Source organism: Cibotium barometz, chromosome 1 (assembly GCF_041138505.1).
Source record: "Cibotium barometz isolate CiBa-2024 chromosome 1, ASM4113850v1, whole genome shotgun sequence".
NCBI classification, from domain to species: domain Eukaryota; kingdom Viridiplantae; phylum Streptophyta; class Polypodiopsida; order Cyatheales; family Cibotiaceae; genus Cibotium; species Cibotium barometz.
This window is the reverse complement of record NC_141046.1, coordinates 18,095,801-18,112,713: the sequence shown is the minus strand read 5'-3', so window position 1 is coordinate 18,112,713 and position 16,913 is coordinate 18,095,801. Positions and strand designations below refer to the sequence as shown.

Here is a 16,913-nt window from a genome sequence, read left to right as displayed (position 1 = left end):
TTGTTCTTTGAGTAAGGGAGCAATGGAGAAATGGATCTCACCATATTAAAGTTGAACCTCTAAGAGAACAAGCAAGTGATCTTCCATTTTCCTTTGATTGAAAGCTATTTTTGCTCTCTATTTTTTGGGTGTTTTGTTTTAGAAACATAAGTCTTAATTTAACCATTAATTTTCCATGTTCATGTAAATGATGCATTTAATAATGATTGCAAGGCTTAGAACTTAAATTTTGTGTTTCCTTCTCAAATCTGTGTAGGATTTGCATGAATTACATAATCACATACTAATCCAAGAGAGCTATCGTGCGTGCCATTTGAGATTATTTATGTTAAGGCTTCAATAACCTCTCGCCTTTCTCATTAAGTAGAGGTTATTGATGAGTTTCTTCAATATTTTGATAACATACTTTAGTAAGTATGCCTCAAGAAACATAGAACAAATAAGCAAACAAGAAACGTGAAGACATGTTTTAAAGAAGGCGATTATGTTCTCTTAGGAAATGAAAAGGAGACGTCTCAAGAACATTGAGAAGAATCCAATAGTGAAATTGGCACCAAGGTTTTGTGGACCATTTAAGGTCACCAAAAAGATCAATGACCTTGCATATAGAGTAGACCATTTAAGGTCACACTAACAAATTCACAATTCTTTCCACATTAGTTTTGTTGAAACCATTTAGACACCTTCGCAAAGGTGTTCTTCTACAACTCTCCTCATGGTAAACCATGGGCTTGGGAAAAACCATTTCCAAATAGATGCATCTTCTTTGTAAGTGCCTTCATGCATTCTACTTGTACCTAGAAGCGTGCAAAATCATGATGGACATCATTAAGTCTTAAAATTCACTCATTAACAAAAAGTCCAAGGGCTTCTTTTGTAACCCCTCCATAGAACATGAAATCAACAAAATATCATCTGCGTGAAGAATAATTGCAACAATGAGGGGAGATCGAAATCAAGTCCAAAGACCTAAGTTATCCTTTTGGGGAGTTCAGAGACACCTCATGACCAATAAACCAAATCACTACATGTGGGAACAAAACCACCTCATAAAAAAGGGCCTTCTACCAATTAGCTGTTAAGATTCTTAGACATTCATACCCACATTCACATCAAACATATTGCTCACCTCAAGTAAAAGATACAATGTCAAAGATCTGTAGGCACTGCCCTTCAGAAATCAACAATCATCTTTTTTGCTGAAAGTTCGCACAAAAGTGTTGCTTCAAATTCTGCTCAACAGAACTTAGCATTGTGTAAAATGTGCCTGTCAAATCAAATAGCAATGCTATGAAATGAGACTCTCTACCCTGCCAAAAAGGGGGTGTGAGTTTAAACCTTGAGACCTAAGTAAAAGTAAATAGTGCAAGCCCCACACCCCCAAACCCCAACCCCCCCCCAAAAAAAAAAAAACACACACACACACACACACACACAAAGCAACTGCATGGCAAGAAACAAAAACAATAGTTATAACACCATATGCGTATTAAAACACACCTGCAAGTCTGTCTTTCTCTTCCAGTAGCATTCCTTTGATTAAAAGTGCTCCAGGTGCTTGCTCAAAAACCTGGAGGAAAACTGTAGAGCGAGTTAAAATTGCCCCACTTGTTCCATGCTAACACGGATAAAGTATGCCTTCATTTCTTACCGATAAGGTGAAATGCAGGTCACTCACACTTGATGAAGCTACCACTTCACATTGTGAATCCTCTCTCTGCTGCTTTTCTAGCTGATCATGAAAAGAACCCTGCAAAGAACCCACACAAACAAATTTATATCTACCTACTTTAAATTACTTTTTGTTGATACCAGTAAGCGTGCGCACACACATCTTTCTATATGTATTAGAAGTGTAAAAGTGTGACCATTGATTGAATTTAATAGCCAAGATCAAAAAAATTAAGTGAAAAAGCTTTTTCTTCATGCTTTGTGTCCATATATGCACGACCTTTACAGAAGAAAAGCTTAGTTGTAAGGATGCTTTTACACCATACTTTCAAATTTTGGGGGCCATGGAGGGGATAGATTTAGTTCTCCCTTTGTCACATTGTAAGTGACCCAAATTTTGTTTGTGCTTTTTATGAGTGTGCCCAAGGTCAAGTGATGAAAGTTTGGCTCCAGGCAGAGACGAAGGAAAATTTTCTGGCAAAAGCAGAGTGGATACACCCCCGCATTAATGAGACTTGTGGAACTATTCAGGATGAAAGTTTCAGAAGAGTTTAACCCATGATAGAACGAATAGAAAGAACAGTGGTGTGTGTCATAGATTGACAATCATCAATACCCAATCTTGAATTCTAAAGAATCTTAAGAATACTCCTCCAACTATAGGCATTAAAAGTATCAGAAGCTTGTGATCTCCCAACAGTTTCTTCATGCATTCCATTCCCGTGTTTTTGTGGGATTTACTGCCTTTCTTGTATCCATAGCTTTTTGTTTTCCGATGAGATTCTCGCCACTCTCCATTTAAAATGCACTGCCTATGTCCTAAGATTCCAATAGAATTTCACTAGAGAAAGCAGCTCAGGTTGTATGTTCTTTGCTCCTTATGGTTACAAGTCAGTCCACCCTTTGTTACTAATAACTATTTCCACAAGTAAGGATAGAAACCCAGCGGAGGTGGTTGAGTGAAAAAAGCGTTTAATCTCAGTAAATCCACTGAATTTCAAAAGAAAGATTCAAATTGTACTTCCCTTAATGCCAAAGTAACTGCAAATGTGTAAAGAGAATATTGTTGCCCAGGTTGACTGAATGTTGCAGAAATAGCTTAAACTAAATGTAGAAATAGCTTAAACTAAATGTATGAAATATGTTTGGACATCCTTACATGCATATGTATGAAATATGTTTGGACATCCTTACATGCATCTTCTGGTTATATGCAGGAACCTTGGTTGCAGGAAACATGGGCTGGAGGCGGGGAGTTTTCCCGTTTTTTGGCTGGTGCACACGTTTCCCACCTTGGAAACGTGAGGGAAACAGCGCTTTTTTCAAAGGTCCGCCCCCCCCTTAAAAAATCCTACCTGACCTTTAAAAAACGGCCAAAATTGGCCACGTGGCAGAGATTTGGGGAAAAAAAAAACTCAGCTACATTTTTTGCTTCACAGTGCACATTCTCTACATTTTTTGCTTCCCAGCGCACCTACACTCCTGCACTCTCCCGTGCACACTTGCACGCCTACAGGTTCATGCAAGAAGAGAAGATTGGTTCAACAAACCAAACCAAACCTCTCCCGTGCTTGTGCTTTCATTGTGCCCCGAGAACCGTGCTTTTCTCATCTTGCAGGTGCCCCCTCGACCTCAAAAACTCTCACTACCTGATGCTATTCGAAAAAGAGCCCTAAATTGCAAATGCATTGAGCTTGTGCTGGTTCCATAGTGGCTCTGCACCAAGACTCTTGAGTCTGAGCGAAAAAAGCCACCTCAAACAAGAAGAGCCCTTGCATTTCGGTGACTCCAACAATGTTTTCCTCACCATCAACTTCTGCAGTGCCTCTTGTGAACCCATTATTCAAGCCCAAACCACCAGTCACCCCTGAGCCCCTTTGGAAGTATGTCACTCCTATAGCTGCATTCAGTAAAGGGAGAAGCAAGAAATGGAAGAGTAGCTTCTGCAAGATTGAGTTTGCTAGCTCCACATTTGCAAAGATTGGCCATTCGGGTGTTGTATCAGGTGTCCAGTGCCTCAGCTTGTGAGCACAATTGGTCTACTTATGGGTTTATTCATTCGGTTAATCACAATCGACTAGGTCATAAGAAAGCTGAGGACGTGGTGTATGTGCATAGCAACCTCAAGTTAATATCTAGGAAAGAGGCTTCCTATGTCTCAGGGCCATGCGAACAGTGGGATGTATTGGAGGAGGATGCTTTAGAAGCATGTATCGAGGATGTACTTGATGACGAAATTGTGGAATCTATGTAAATGTATCATGTCATTGATATGTCACCTATGTATGTCACTCATGTATTTGTCTCTCAATGTTTGATTCGTGAGAAACTCGGATCAAGTCTTTCTTTTAAATGTGGTTTTAATGTTTCGTTTATGTTTTGCACTGTTATTGGCTTTGAAACTCAACCTGCCCTGGGCGTTTCCATCCACATAGGTTTGCCGTTTCCTCGCGTTTCCTGTCCTATGATGTTTCCCTAATAGAAATGTTTCATGCAACCTAGGCAGGAACATAAAGATTCACTAGTTATGTGATTCCAGGTGTGTAAATGTGGATTACTTGTTTCCAAAAGTAATATACACACGTGCACACATCCTTACATGTATCTTTAGGTTATGCAAGAGCATAAACATTTACTCAAATGTGTTCCTGGATGTGTAACTATGGGTTCCGTATTACAAAAGTGTTTCAAAGAACAATAAACGCACATACATATACGTATTTATGTAAATATGTATATTCATAACACACACACTCACTTTTACCTTGAGTGAAAAGGTTGCCGTGTCGACTTTACAGGCAGCTCCAAATTCTTGCACGTAAAGGACCAATGCCTGAAATACGTCATATGCTCTACAATGCCGAGGCAGCCCCTGATCAGTGAGATGGGTCATATTCAGTATCTTAAACTTGTGAAAATCTAGCTTAATGTTCAATCTCATACAGATAAATTGATAATATACAACATTGCAAGCCCATTCCCAAGATGCGAAGAAAACTTCGTGAGTGGTAACCTGTGCTACGGTACTAGTGGCTTCAATCAGTACCAAAAATCAACCAAAAAGATTACCTATCAACAACCACCTTTCCAACCCACAACCTATGGCTTCCAGTCCACTGAATTAACAAATGGTGGAATATCTTATGTGACACCTAAAGAACTGTCTGCACACATGGGGTGCAAAAGGAGCAAATCAGTGTGCACTTCCCACTGACATCCAAGCTGAAACAAAGCTTCCTCATCCTGTTAACTATTGCATCCAGACTGCCAAAGGGTTTTAGACAGAATGCATCCAACCAGCACTAATTTGCAGCCAGATCCACACCTTAACATTGCAATCTCTGTAACGCCCTTACATCAGTGAGTAACTGTTCAGAATCCAGATGTCAAAGCGACTGGAAGTTCATGATTCTTGTGCTCCATATATGTCTGGCTCTTGCCATATGATTAGGTCACCACTCACCTCATCTTTCTGCCACCTAGCTTGACAGCTCTTCATTCTTCTGGTGAGGCCTCCTTCCCTCCTAATCATCCTACCACCCACGTTTGCCATTAGATGCTGCTGCCCAGCCAAAGCAACCCCTCAAACTGCTACTGTCGCCACTACTTTTGCCACCAGTTAAGTACTCTTAGTCCATGCCTACAATCCCCTCCCACCTAACCTGTAAGGAAACTAGTCAGGTGCATGTGTTAACAAAATGATTAAAGAAGTGGAAGGCTTAACACAAACACAAGCATGTAATGCCAAGATCCCCAAAATGTGGTCAATCTCTAAGCACCCAAGTAGAAAGCCCAAATTTTTCCCAAAATGCTGGCTGCTCCTAGCTGTCTTTACTTCCAATAGCGCACTGTATGGTGGCTCAATTGCTGAAGGTGAAACCCAACTATGTGATTGATGATCTCTGTGGGAAGGGAGGTAACCTGTTTTTAGGCAAGGATCTGCTGGTTGTCTGTTTGATTCAGGTCCGCGACCTCTTTTATGAAGTCCGACCAGTTAATTACCCAAATAATTAACTTTCCTTTTCGAATACGTGGGAGCCCATGGCTGACCTGCCTGGCACAACTGCTGCCCGACATGTTGTACCTGACTGCGCCCTCTGGCCAACCTGCCTGGCAACTTGCATGGCACACGTCTGGTCCTGTAGGGTCTACCAGTGTGTTGGGTTCGTCACATGACCCTAACCCGCAATCAAACAACCAAAAAAGGGAGGGAGATGGACAGAAAAAAAGAAAGGGAAACAGAGGAACCGACATCTGAATATAAGAAAACATAAAGCACATCAATCTGGAAAAAAGGTAAGAAGGTTGAAGAGGGGTGGTTTTGTGTGACTCGATTTATCATGAAGGACCAGAATGCCAAAAACTCGGTTTGAAGCACCCCAGCCAACACTCGTATTCACTCACCTGGCCTAGAGAACAACATAAAGTTGTGAGAAAGGTCTACATTTATAAGCCAGGAAAGAAATGCATAACCATATTAAATGCTCACCTCTAGCATGAAAGAGATGCGGCTTGTATTGGTGGGTGTGACTCGTTGAGAAAGCAGACTCTCTTCAGGTTGATTGAAGGACCAAGCAAGACCCCACCGACAAGTCCGACCTTGTACAAACTCAGTCGTACGAAGCATCCCTATTCCTTTTTTTCTGAGCTCCAACATCAATACCTTGAGATTCACCTTTCTCCCAACCATGGTAGTAAACCAGCTGCAATACATAAGAAGAAACAGTCAATGACAGCCACAAACAAGAAGCAAACAAGTAACACAATTTTCATACAAACAAGGGTTAAGGCTCTTACTGTATTTTCTCCTTCAGCTCTGTACTATCCTCAATTATTCTAGTTATGAACCCCTCTTCTCCTCCCGGATACACCATTTCTGCCGAAGTTCCGCCACAAGACGTGTGAGGATTTGCACCTGCTTCTTCCATACTCTCGAAAAATGGGGGGTTGCACATGCAAAAATCAAACCTTTCTTTATCACCCACAACCCCTGCGAGAACAGGCAGGCTCTCATGTCCAGGGTGACAAACCTCTTCCAAATTCTCCTTTATAATAGATGAGCCGTCGTTCCCATCAACAAACTCTTCAACCATTCCCATTTTCTCGCTTGGTTGGGAAGCTGAGACCACCTCATTTTGCACTGGAAAATCCTGACTGCACGCGGCGTTCCCAATGCATGAGACCTCAGGTTCAGTAGCTTCACCAATGGATGTCGCCAGGCTTGATTCTCCACCTTCGAGTGGACCAAAACAGCCAGACATAAGGTTACACTCTCCATCTCTTGTGTCTTTCTTCAATTTCTTATCAAGTTGATGTTTGAAGCCTTTAACGCTCCTAATTGAAATCAAACCAGCCAAATGTGAGTTTTGCTGAACATTCCACCGCGCCCACTCAAGAGCCGTGTCTGTAACATCTGCAAAGTGGCAGAAAGACTCGACACAAATAAAATCTCTCTCTCTCTCTCTCTCTCTCTCTCTCTCTCACACACACACACATCTACCGCCAACTCCAAGATGTGGAACCTACTGTGCCCCTACCCACCCTCACATACAGCTCACCACCATACTCCACACATCCGCCACCACTTCTTTCATCTGCACGCAACGGTCTACTGCCAAGCCACCTTGCGGTTCCATGCCCCAAAACTGTTGGCATGATGACAAATGCCGAGCCACACCCTCCCGCCTTAAGCATGAGGTATGGATTGGCCAAATCACAAAGTGCCAAGCACAACGGATTTCTCAATGGCTCACCCAACGCAAGAAACGGGAGTTCTACGCTTGGAAAGAGGATGAGTTATACCAACTATTCTTAAGGCCAAACCTCAAAGAGGCGTAGAGGAAACTCCGAGAACATCACCCCCCCACACCTATCACCTCCCCGGGCACACGGCACTATATCATATCCCCCATCAGCCACCTCTACCCCTACCACCAGATCCCCGCCCCACCACCTCCACATTCAAAAAGGGCATGGTCCTCAAGGCCATTCGTAGACTACGTAATGGGTGAGCTCAAGATCACAAGGGACTCACTGCCAAGTACATCTCACATGCCGATGATACCTTGGCGCCCCTACTAGCCTACATGTTCAATAGAGCCCCTTGTGAAGCATTTCCACCCTCTTGGTCCACTAACACCATCACCCCCATCCTCAAAGCCGGAGATCCACTTGAGCCTAATAATTACAGGACAATCATGATTGCCCACACATTGGCCAAACACTATGGATCAATGCTAGAGGCAGAGCTTAGTTCATTTGTAGAGAGACAGGGCCCCATCTGACATGGTTTGGAGCATCATCACCCTCTATGAGTCCGTCACCGGACATGTCAGAGCCCCAAGAGGTACATCACAAGAGATTTCCAGCACTCATACTTGTATGTGGGACGCATACCATACCACAGGCACGTAAAAAACGGTACGAAGCGAAAGGAGCTTGTCAAATCCCCACGGATCTCCTCGTGATCGTTCTTGGTACGAGACCCGAATCCTGCAAACAAACGAATAAACAACAAAGGGGGTGTAGGCCTGGCTCACCTCCCAACCATGACAGCCGTGGGCAAGCCCATAGTCTTGGCTGTCCCCACCGAGCCACGAGCTGAGCTAACTAGGTTGACGTACCGACCAATCTCCTCCTCGCAACGTCCCATACCGCCATGAAGCTGCCCTCGCGGGCCTCGAGATTGCTGCCGGCCTCGGCTGCATAAAGCAGGTGCACGTCTGCACTAGATCCAGGCTCCAAGACCATAGAGCTCTCACAAACTCGCGAGACTCTCTATATCCCAATAACTAACCTTGGCCACCCTTTTATAGGCTCTTGGCCGGGCGTCCACACTTGGGCGCCCGCCCGTCCATACTTGGGTGCCCGCCCGTTAGTATATCCCTAACTCAGCTCGTCAATCAGCCTGCCTAGCTCCAAGCTTCCCCAAGCCTCGAAACTAGTCTTGCGTGCGTGTAGCACACGATAGATACACGCTGTGCACATGACATACTCCCCTTCCTCTAAGAGCTCACTCCGGAGCTCACTAAAAAGCCAGGGTAATCTCTCTGAAGAGTAGTCAATGTCTCCCATGTAGCGTCGTCCTCAACACGATCCTTCCACTTGATCTTGTATTCCGTGATAAGCGTATTACGCAATCTTCTTTCACGAAATCCAAGAATCTTTTCAAGTTCGTGCGGAACAAATGTCATGTCCTCGACATCTATGATTTCTTGAGGAGTAACTAACTGATCTGTTCCACCCAGTACTTCCTTAAGTCTACTGACATGAAATACAGGATGAACTTTTACATGAGAAGGCAAATCGCAACTGAACCAATCCTTTGTGTAATATGAAATGGTCCACAGTATCTAGGGGATAATTTCGGAGATCGACCTGTCCGTAAAGTCTTGGAATCTTTCGGAACTCGCAAATACACCATCGTTCCTTTAGAGAACTCTCTGGGTGAACGATGTCTATTAGAATAAAACCTGTCTCGATCTTGAGCACTTCTAATAGATTCCTTCGCAACTTGTAACATTTCCTGCATATCTTGCAAAAAATTATGTGCTGCATCATGCTGAAGTCATGAGAATCCTACTGTAACAGGTGATCTAGGTTGAAAACCATACATAAGCATGAAAGGACTAAACCCTATACTCGTATGCTTAGTACTGTTATATGCAAATTCTAACATAGGAAGATAATTCTCCCATGAACTCTATCTTTTGGATACATATGCTCGATGTCATGGCCCTGTGAAAATGGAACAGCACAAGTGTGGGCATGGTGGTTGCTGAGTCAAAATATTGAATGATTCACATGGGGGGTGCCCGGACAGAGTTAATGATGTGTGGACATCCCTAGGTGTGAAGGGGGGAACTAGAACATTAGAATTTTAATGTTTTATTGAAAGTTGCCCCTAGGCCTTAGTGGCCCCTAGGGAACTTTAATAACAATTAAAGTTGGGGCCCTAGGATTAATATGGAGAGGGGGCAACTCCACTTTTGGAGTGCATGCCTCTCTCTTCTCTCTCTCTCTCTAGCTTTTGGAGAAAAGTGGAGCATACGTGCTGTTGGGAAGCGTGGAAAACAAGAGGAGAGAAGTCGACTGCTGAATAGGGTGCTGCTGCTGATTTTTTGTGTGCTGGAGCAGGCCGTACAGCATCCGTACAGTTCTGTACGACAGCACGTACTGCTGTAGGCAGAGGCGACGGTTGTGGAACAGGTACAGATTGCAACAGGCGGCTGCAGCTGCAGAATTCAGGCAATACAGGCTGGTACGACTGCAAGTACAGTCCTGTACTTCTGCAGGTACACTGTACGGCCAGAACAGGTGCTGGACAGACCTGGTACAGGCGGCGTTGGCTGACTGTACAGCAAGTACAGTCGGGTACAGCAGGAGCAGACGCACCAGTATCCTCAGGCAACAGCAGAACTGGCCGTACAGTTCTGTACGGACAGATTTTGACACGTGTGCAGAGGCAATACGGGCTGGTTCTGTGCAGCTTCTATGTGCTGAATAGTCAGGTTCAGAATTGAAGTGGATGCAGAGAGGAAGGTACAGACAAGTACACTCACACGTGTGAAGCAAGGTTGTTGAAACAAGTGCCTGCAAGTACAGATTGATACCGTTACTTCCTCCGGTGTGCAGATCCACGAGCTGATTTTGGGTAAGCTCCGCATCTGTTCATCTACCTCTCTTTCTATTGCCTTATGTCTGTTGCAGATTTGAGTTATCTGGCCCCTTGTGAGAGGAGGGGTATGGTAGATTGAAAAGGGTGGAGACAGAGGTTGAACAGTACATGTATGTATGAGCCGAGATGTTGAATCATGTGCTTGAGATATGCCAGATGTATGCTCATGGCTGCCCTGCTTAGTGGTCTTGGCTGATCAGAGGGAGGCACAGTGTGTTGTTTTGAGACACAGATCTGTGTGCGTGAATCCTCTGTGCTAAGAGGGATTGTGGGCTGTCAGATTGGACATACAGGTGTAATCTCTTGGCTGATTTTGTTGTACTCAGCCTTTCATACTTTTGAAATTGAATAAAGAAATACCGCAAGGGGCGCCAAGCTTTGGGGCCAACAGGTGTCGCTTTGTTTTTAGATTTGGGCACTCTAGCTCCAATCTGTCTTGTTTTCACATCTAGACTACAAGTGGACGGGTGACTACTAGTCTACCGCACTCTGGTTTCTATCAGAGGCCGGTTTCAAGGTTCCGTTGCCGGGACCAATCATCAACTTTCTGAAGGGGGTGAGCTCGTGGTTGCCTCGAAGAAAGCCATCGCTGAAAAATTCAGCAAACATGTCTGATACAGAGGATGAGTACTTCTATCATGAAGAAGAAGAGCAAGAGACTTCTCCTGGTTCAAAGATCGTTTGGCTAGTGTTATGGATGTATTTATGCAGCTCACTCAGAGTGAGAGATTTGCTGAATTTATGAGATCCCGCACACCGCATGGAGTCCGTATGGATCCAGCAAAGGTGGAAGCGATTCTTAATTGGCCAGATTTGAGGACCGTGCATGATGTACACAGCTTTCTAGGATTGTGTTCCTATTACAGGCGTTACATACGGTACTTTGCTGAAATTGCTTCGCCTCTTCATGCCTTGACAAAGAAGACAACTCCGTTTAGATGTGCTGATCGGGAAATTACAGCATTCAAAAAGCTCAAAGAAAAGCTTACTTTGGACCCAGTATTGGTGCTACCGGACCTCCGAAAGGCTTTTGTTGTCCAGTGTGATGCATGTGGAAGTAGCATTGGGGCAGTTCTCATGCAAGAGGGACATGTCATAGCCTATGAGAGAGTAGAATATTGCAAGATGCCGAGAAGCATTTACAGGTTTATGAGAAAGAGATGTTGGCTGTAATTCACGCTCTTTCTACATGGAAACACTACTTGCTTGGGGCTGATTTCACTGTGCAGACAGATCATCAGACCTTGCGTTATTTCATCACGCAGACTAAGCTTTCAGAGAAGCATATGCGTTGGGCAAACTTTTTGTCAATGTTTCACTTCCAGATTGTGCATGTGGAAGGCAAAAAGAATGTAGTGGCATATGCTTTGTCATGCAAGCCACAAGTCTCTGCAGTTTCACTTGCTTATCATCATGAGCTTGATGAAATGAAAGAGCAGTATGCCCATGATGAGGACTTTGAAACGTTGTATGATCAGATGTCTGAGGGTCAGCGGCATGAGCATTACACTCTCAGAGATGGGTTTTTATTGATGCATGGCAGACTGTGTGTTACCAGGCCATTGCAACTCAAGGTTATGATTGAAAGTCATGCTCCACCGTATGCAGGTCATCGAGGTATTGACGCCACGGTCAAAGCAGTGGAGACTTTCTTTTATTGGCCAACCTTGAGAAGAGATGTTGATGCCTTTGTGAGGCAATGCATCGTATGTCAGAAGGTAAAGTTTGACCGTCAAAAGACATCAAGGTTATTACAGCCTTTACCTATTCCAGATAGACCTTGGGAGAGCATTGCCATGGATTTTATATTTGATCTTCCACGGACACAAACCGGCAATGATGGCATTTGGACTATCATATGCAGGTTCAGTAAGCAAGCTCATTTCATTCCCGTGCGTAAAACGATCAAAGTGGATCATATGGTGAAGTTGTTCATGGCGAACATCTTCAAGTATCATGGCTTGCCTACGTCTATCATTAGTGACCGTGATGCACGGATGACGAGTTTGTTCTGGAGAGGATTGTTTGACAACATGGGAACAACTCTCAAGTTTTCATCGTCATTTCATCCACAAACAAATGGTCAGTCAGAAGAGGCTAACTCGACAGTGTTGGATCTTCTCAAGTGTTATGTGTCAGAGCACAAGCAACAATGGGAAAAGTATCTTCCTTTGGTGGAGTTTGCATATAACAACACTGTACATACCTCGACAGGCAAGGCGCCTTTTGAGATTGTGGAAGGAGGGAAGAAGGTACCACCCATTTTGCATACAAAGGATAAGATCTTTGAGGCTGATCAGTATGTGGAGAGTCTGGATGAAGCTTATCGGAGAGTTAAGTTGGCACTCCAGAAAACTCAGCAGAAGCAAAAGAAAGCCGCAGACCGTCACAGACGTGATTTACAGTTTGCATTGGGTGATTGGGTTCTTTTGCGCTTTGAAAAGACTAGACTCAAGAAGATGAAGGGTAAGGAGCGCTTATTCCCTAAATTGAGCATGCGTTATTATGGGCCTTTTCAGGTTTTGGAAAAGATTGGTGAGGCAGCCTATCGCTTGAAGCTACCAGATCACTGGAGGATTCACAATGCTTTTCACGTGAGTCTCCTTAGACCTTTCCGTGGGGATGTGCCTGAGGATGTATCAGATGAGGCTCAGCCGGAAGTTGAGGAACTTGATGAGGTTCTGATTCCAGAGCAGATACTGGCACATAAAGAAAGGAAGGTACGAGGTAAAGTTTCCCGTCGCTCTCTTGTGAAGTTCAAGAACTATTCACCGATGGATGCGAAGTGGATGGAGGAAGGTGACTTAACAGATTCACCTCAGGTTTTGCAGCTTTATCTCGATGCAGAGCCGACTCTTATTGTGGCTCATTCAGGTTCAGCAGAGCATGGGTCTGGAGCATTACCTGATGCTCAAGAGGGGGGGTAGCACCTCCACTCCCTTGATACAAACAGGCTCAGATGACATCTAGAGGTCGCTTGGTGCAGTTTTTATCTCACCCGAAGGTACTGAGGCTGACAGTACATCTGTTTATGGGACTTCTATGATATATGTGTACTAGTCACATGGGATTTTGTGGATATGTATGGTTCACAATGGTATACAACTTGGACTATTACTACGCCATTGGTTTGCAGTGAATGATGTTACATGTACATGGCTTAGAGAGATTGGGACGCTGATCTTGCCATATTGTATATTTCACTTTGGATATTTTGCTCTATCACTAGAATGCAATCGAGGACGCTTGCCATTTTTCAAGAGGGGGGTATGTCATGGCCCTGTGAAAATGGAACAGCACAACTCTGAGCATGGTGGTTGCTGAGACAGAACTATACGGCCAGTTCTGCTGTCGGCTGAGGATACTGGTGCGCCTACTCCTGCTGTACCCGACTGTACCTACTGTACAGTCAGCCAACGCTGCCTGTACCAGGTCTGTCCAGCACCTGTTCTGGCCGTACAGTGTACCTGTAGAAGTACAGGACTGTACTTGCAATCGTACCAGCTTGTACTGCCTGAATTCTGCAGCTGCAGCCGCCTGTTGCAATCTGTACCTGTTCCACAACCGCCACCTCTGCCTGCAGCAGTACCTGCTGTTGTACAAAACTGTACGGATGCTGTACGGCCTGCTCCAGCGCACAGAAAATCAGCAGCAGCACCCTATTCAGCAGTCGACTTCTCTCCTCTTGTTTTCCACGCTTCCCAACAGCACGTATGCTCCACGTTTCTCCAAAAGCTAGAGAGAGAGAGAGAGAAGAGAGAGGCATGCACTCCAAAAGTGGAGTTGCCCCCTCTCCATATTAATCCTAGGGCCCCAACTTTAATTGTTATTGAAGTTCCCTAGGGGCCACTAAGGCCTAGGGGCAACTTTCAATAAAACATTAAAATTCTAATGTTCTAGTTCCCCCCTTCACACCTAGGGATGTCCACACATCATTAACTCTGTCCGGGCACCCCCCATGTGAATCATTAGATTCTGACACGTGTGCAGAGGCAGTACGGACTGGTTCTGTGCAGCTTTTATGTGCTGAACAGTCAGGTTCAGAATTAAAGTGGATGCAGAGAGGAAGGTCCAGACAAGTACACTCACAGTGTGAAGCAGGGTTGTTGAAACAAGTGCCTGCAAGTACAGATTGATACCGTTACTTCCTCCGGTGTGCAGATCCACGAGCTGATTTTGGGTAAGCTCCGCATCTGTTCATCTACCTCTCTTTCTATTGCCTTATGTCTGTTGCAGATTTGAGTTATCTGGCCCCTTGTGAGAGGAGGGGTATGGCAGATTGAGAAGGGTGGAGACAGAGGTTGAACAGTACATGTATGTATGAGCTGAGATGTTGAATCATGTGCTTGAGATATGCCAGATGTATGCTCATGGCTGCCCTGCTTAGTGGTCTTGGCTGATCAGAGGGAGGCACAGTGTGTTGTTTTGAGACACAGATCTGTGCGCGTGAATCCTCTGTGCTAAGAGGGATTGTGGGCTGTCAGATTGGACATACAGGTGTAATCTCTTGGCTGATTTTGTTGTACTCAGCCTTTCATACTTTTGAAATTGAATAAAGAAATACCGCAAGGGGCGCCAAGCTTTGGGGCAAACAGGTGTCGCTTTGTTTTCAGATTTGGACACTCTAGCTCCAATCTGTCTTGTTTTCACATCTAGACTACAAGTGGACGGGTGACTGCTAGTCTACCGCACTCTGGTTTCTATCAGAGGCCGGTTTCACTCGAAGCATATCCTCCAAAATCTGATTCACTCTTCCATCAGATTGAGGATGATCAGAGGAACTCAAATTCAAAGTTGTTTCCAACTTCTCAAAAACAAGTTTCCAAAAATCACTCGTAAACTTAGAGTCCATATCACTGACTATGTCTTGCGGTAACCCGTACAGTCTAAACAATTGCTCAATAAATTGCCGTGCTAATTGCGTAGCTGTAATAGTCTTCCGGGTCGGTAAAAATCTAGCCATTTTTGTCAAGCCATCTACCACAACCCAAATAGAATCGTGGCCTTGATGCGTTCTTGGCAATCCGGTAATAAAATCCATGGAAATACTTTCCCATTTATTACCTGGGATTTGCAAAGGATGCAACAACCCTGCCTGTCTAAAGCGTTCAGCTTTATTCGCCTGACAAATCTGACACTTGAGAACATAATCTTCTACATACCCTTTCATCTTTGGCCGATAAAAAGTGTGTTTCACTAACGATAGTGTCCTCTGTACCCCAGGGTGTTCAGCAGAAGGGACATCGTGACACTCCTTAAGAATCTTGGACCTAATGTCTGGGATCTGCGGTACACAAATTTTGTCATTACGGAATAGTAAACCATTCTGAATCATCCACTGGCCTCCTGGAGCCTGAATGGTAGACTGCTCAGTCATCGAGTCTTGGTCAATCAATGAGCTCTCCTCCTGGATCTTCTGCCAAAATGGACCAAAATAACTATCACTCCTGCAAAGCCCTCTCAATGACTGAAATAAGTCAATAGAAATCTCAGTGAATGACAAAGTATTCACCTCTCGAATTCGACTAAGCACATCTGCAACACTACTCATGGACCCTTTCTCACAACGGATCTCAAAATCAAAATCTTGCATTAACTCCGCACGAGCTTTCCTTCCTCTCAAATCATCCGTATCACACACATACTTGATTGACTGATGATCAGTCAATACCACAAACTTGGAGCCATATAAATAATGTCTCCAAACCTTGAGAGCATGAATCACAGCATAAAGCTCCTTCTCAAGGGTTGGCCAACGAGATTGAATGTCGTCGAGCTTTTTACTTTCAAAAGCAACTGGTCTACCATCTTGAAATAAAGCAGCCCCGATAGCATAGTCACTAGCATCAATTTCAAGAACATAAGGCCGACTAGGATCAAGTAATACTAAGATAGGTGCTTCCTTGACATTATCTTTCAAAAGTCTGAAGGCCATATCCAAATCGTTATTCCAAGTGATAGGCTGATTTGACTTACGTCCACGACCTTTCAATAAGTCAGTCATCGGTAGTGTGAGCTGAGAGTACTCCCGTACAGATTTCCGAAGAAAAACTACAAAACCGAGAAAAGAACGAAGTTGTTTCACTGTTCGCAGTATAGGCCAGTCCAGAACCTTCTGAACTCGGTCATAGTCAATGCTCAATCCATCTCGAGTGATCTTGTGTCCCAAGTAAATGATATCGGTCATAAAGAACTCACATTTACTTAACTTAGCATATAGTCGATTTTGTCTTAAAATAGATAAGACAATCGTGAGGTGTCTGACATGATCCTCAAGAGTACGACTATATATCAAAATATCATCCAGGAACACCACCACAAATTTCCCCAAATGTTCACGAAAAAGATCGTTCATCATTTGCTGAAAAGTGGCTGGAGCATTGGTTAACCCAAAAAGAAATACGAGAAACTCGTAATGGCCATACCTAGTCCGAAAGGCGGTTCTTTCGACATGCCTTTCATGAATACGTATCTGGTGATAGCCAGTACGTAAATCTATCTTCGTGAAATATTTCGCTCCTGCTAACCGGTCAATCAAGTCATCTGATCTAGGGAGAGGATAACG

The 16,913-nt window shown here is 44.1% G+C and overlaps 1 protein-coding gene across 11 annotated transcripts in view; it reads right to left on the bottom strand.

The window, feature by feature from the left end:
- Positions 1–447: 447 nt before the first annotated feature.
- Positions 448–16,913, bottom strand: part of LOC147641677 (uncharacterized) — a 40,911-nt gene continuing 24,445 nt past the window's right edge. Inside the window, exons 3-9 of one of the 11 annotated variants that reach the window (XR_015265830.1) lie at positions 6,469–7,084; positions 6,161–6,374; positions 4,436–4,543; positions 1,652–1,750; positions 1,501–1,570; positions 1,130–1,267; positions 448–797 (exon numbers count right to left, since the gene is read on the bottom strand). Coding sequence is in view for 7 of the 11 variants with exons in the window: in XM_086798146.1 (XP_086654272.1) it covers positions 1,188–1,267; positions 1,501–1,570; positions 1,652–1,750; positions 4,436–4,543; positions 6,161–6,374; positions 6,469–7,084 (1,187 nt within the window). In the remaining 4 variants the exon portion in view is untranslated. The other 10 variants (XR_015265836.1, XM_086798186.1, XR_015265831.1 and 7 more) reach the window with 10 other exon arrangements.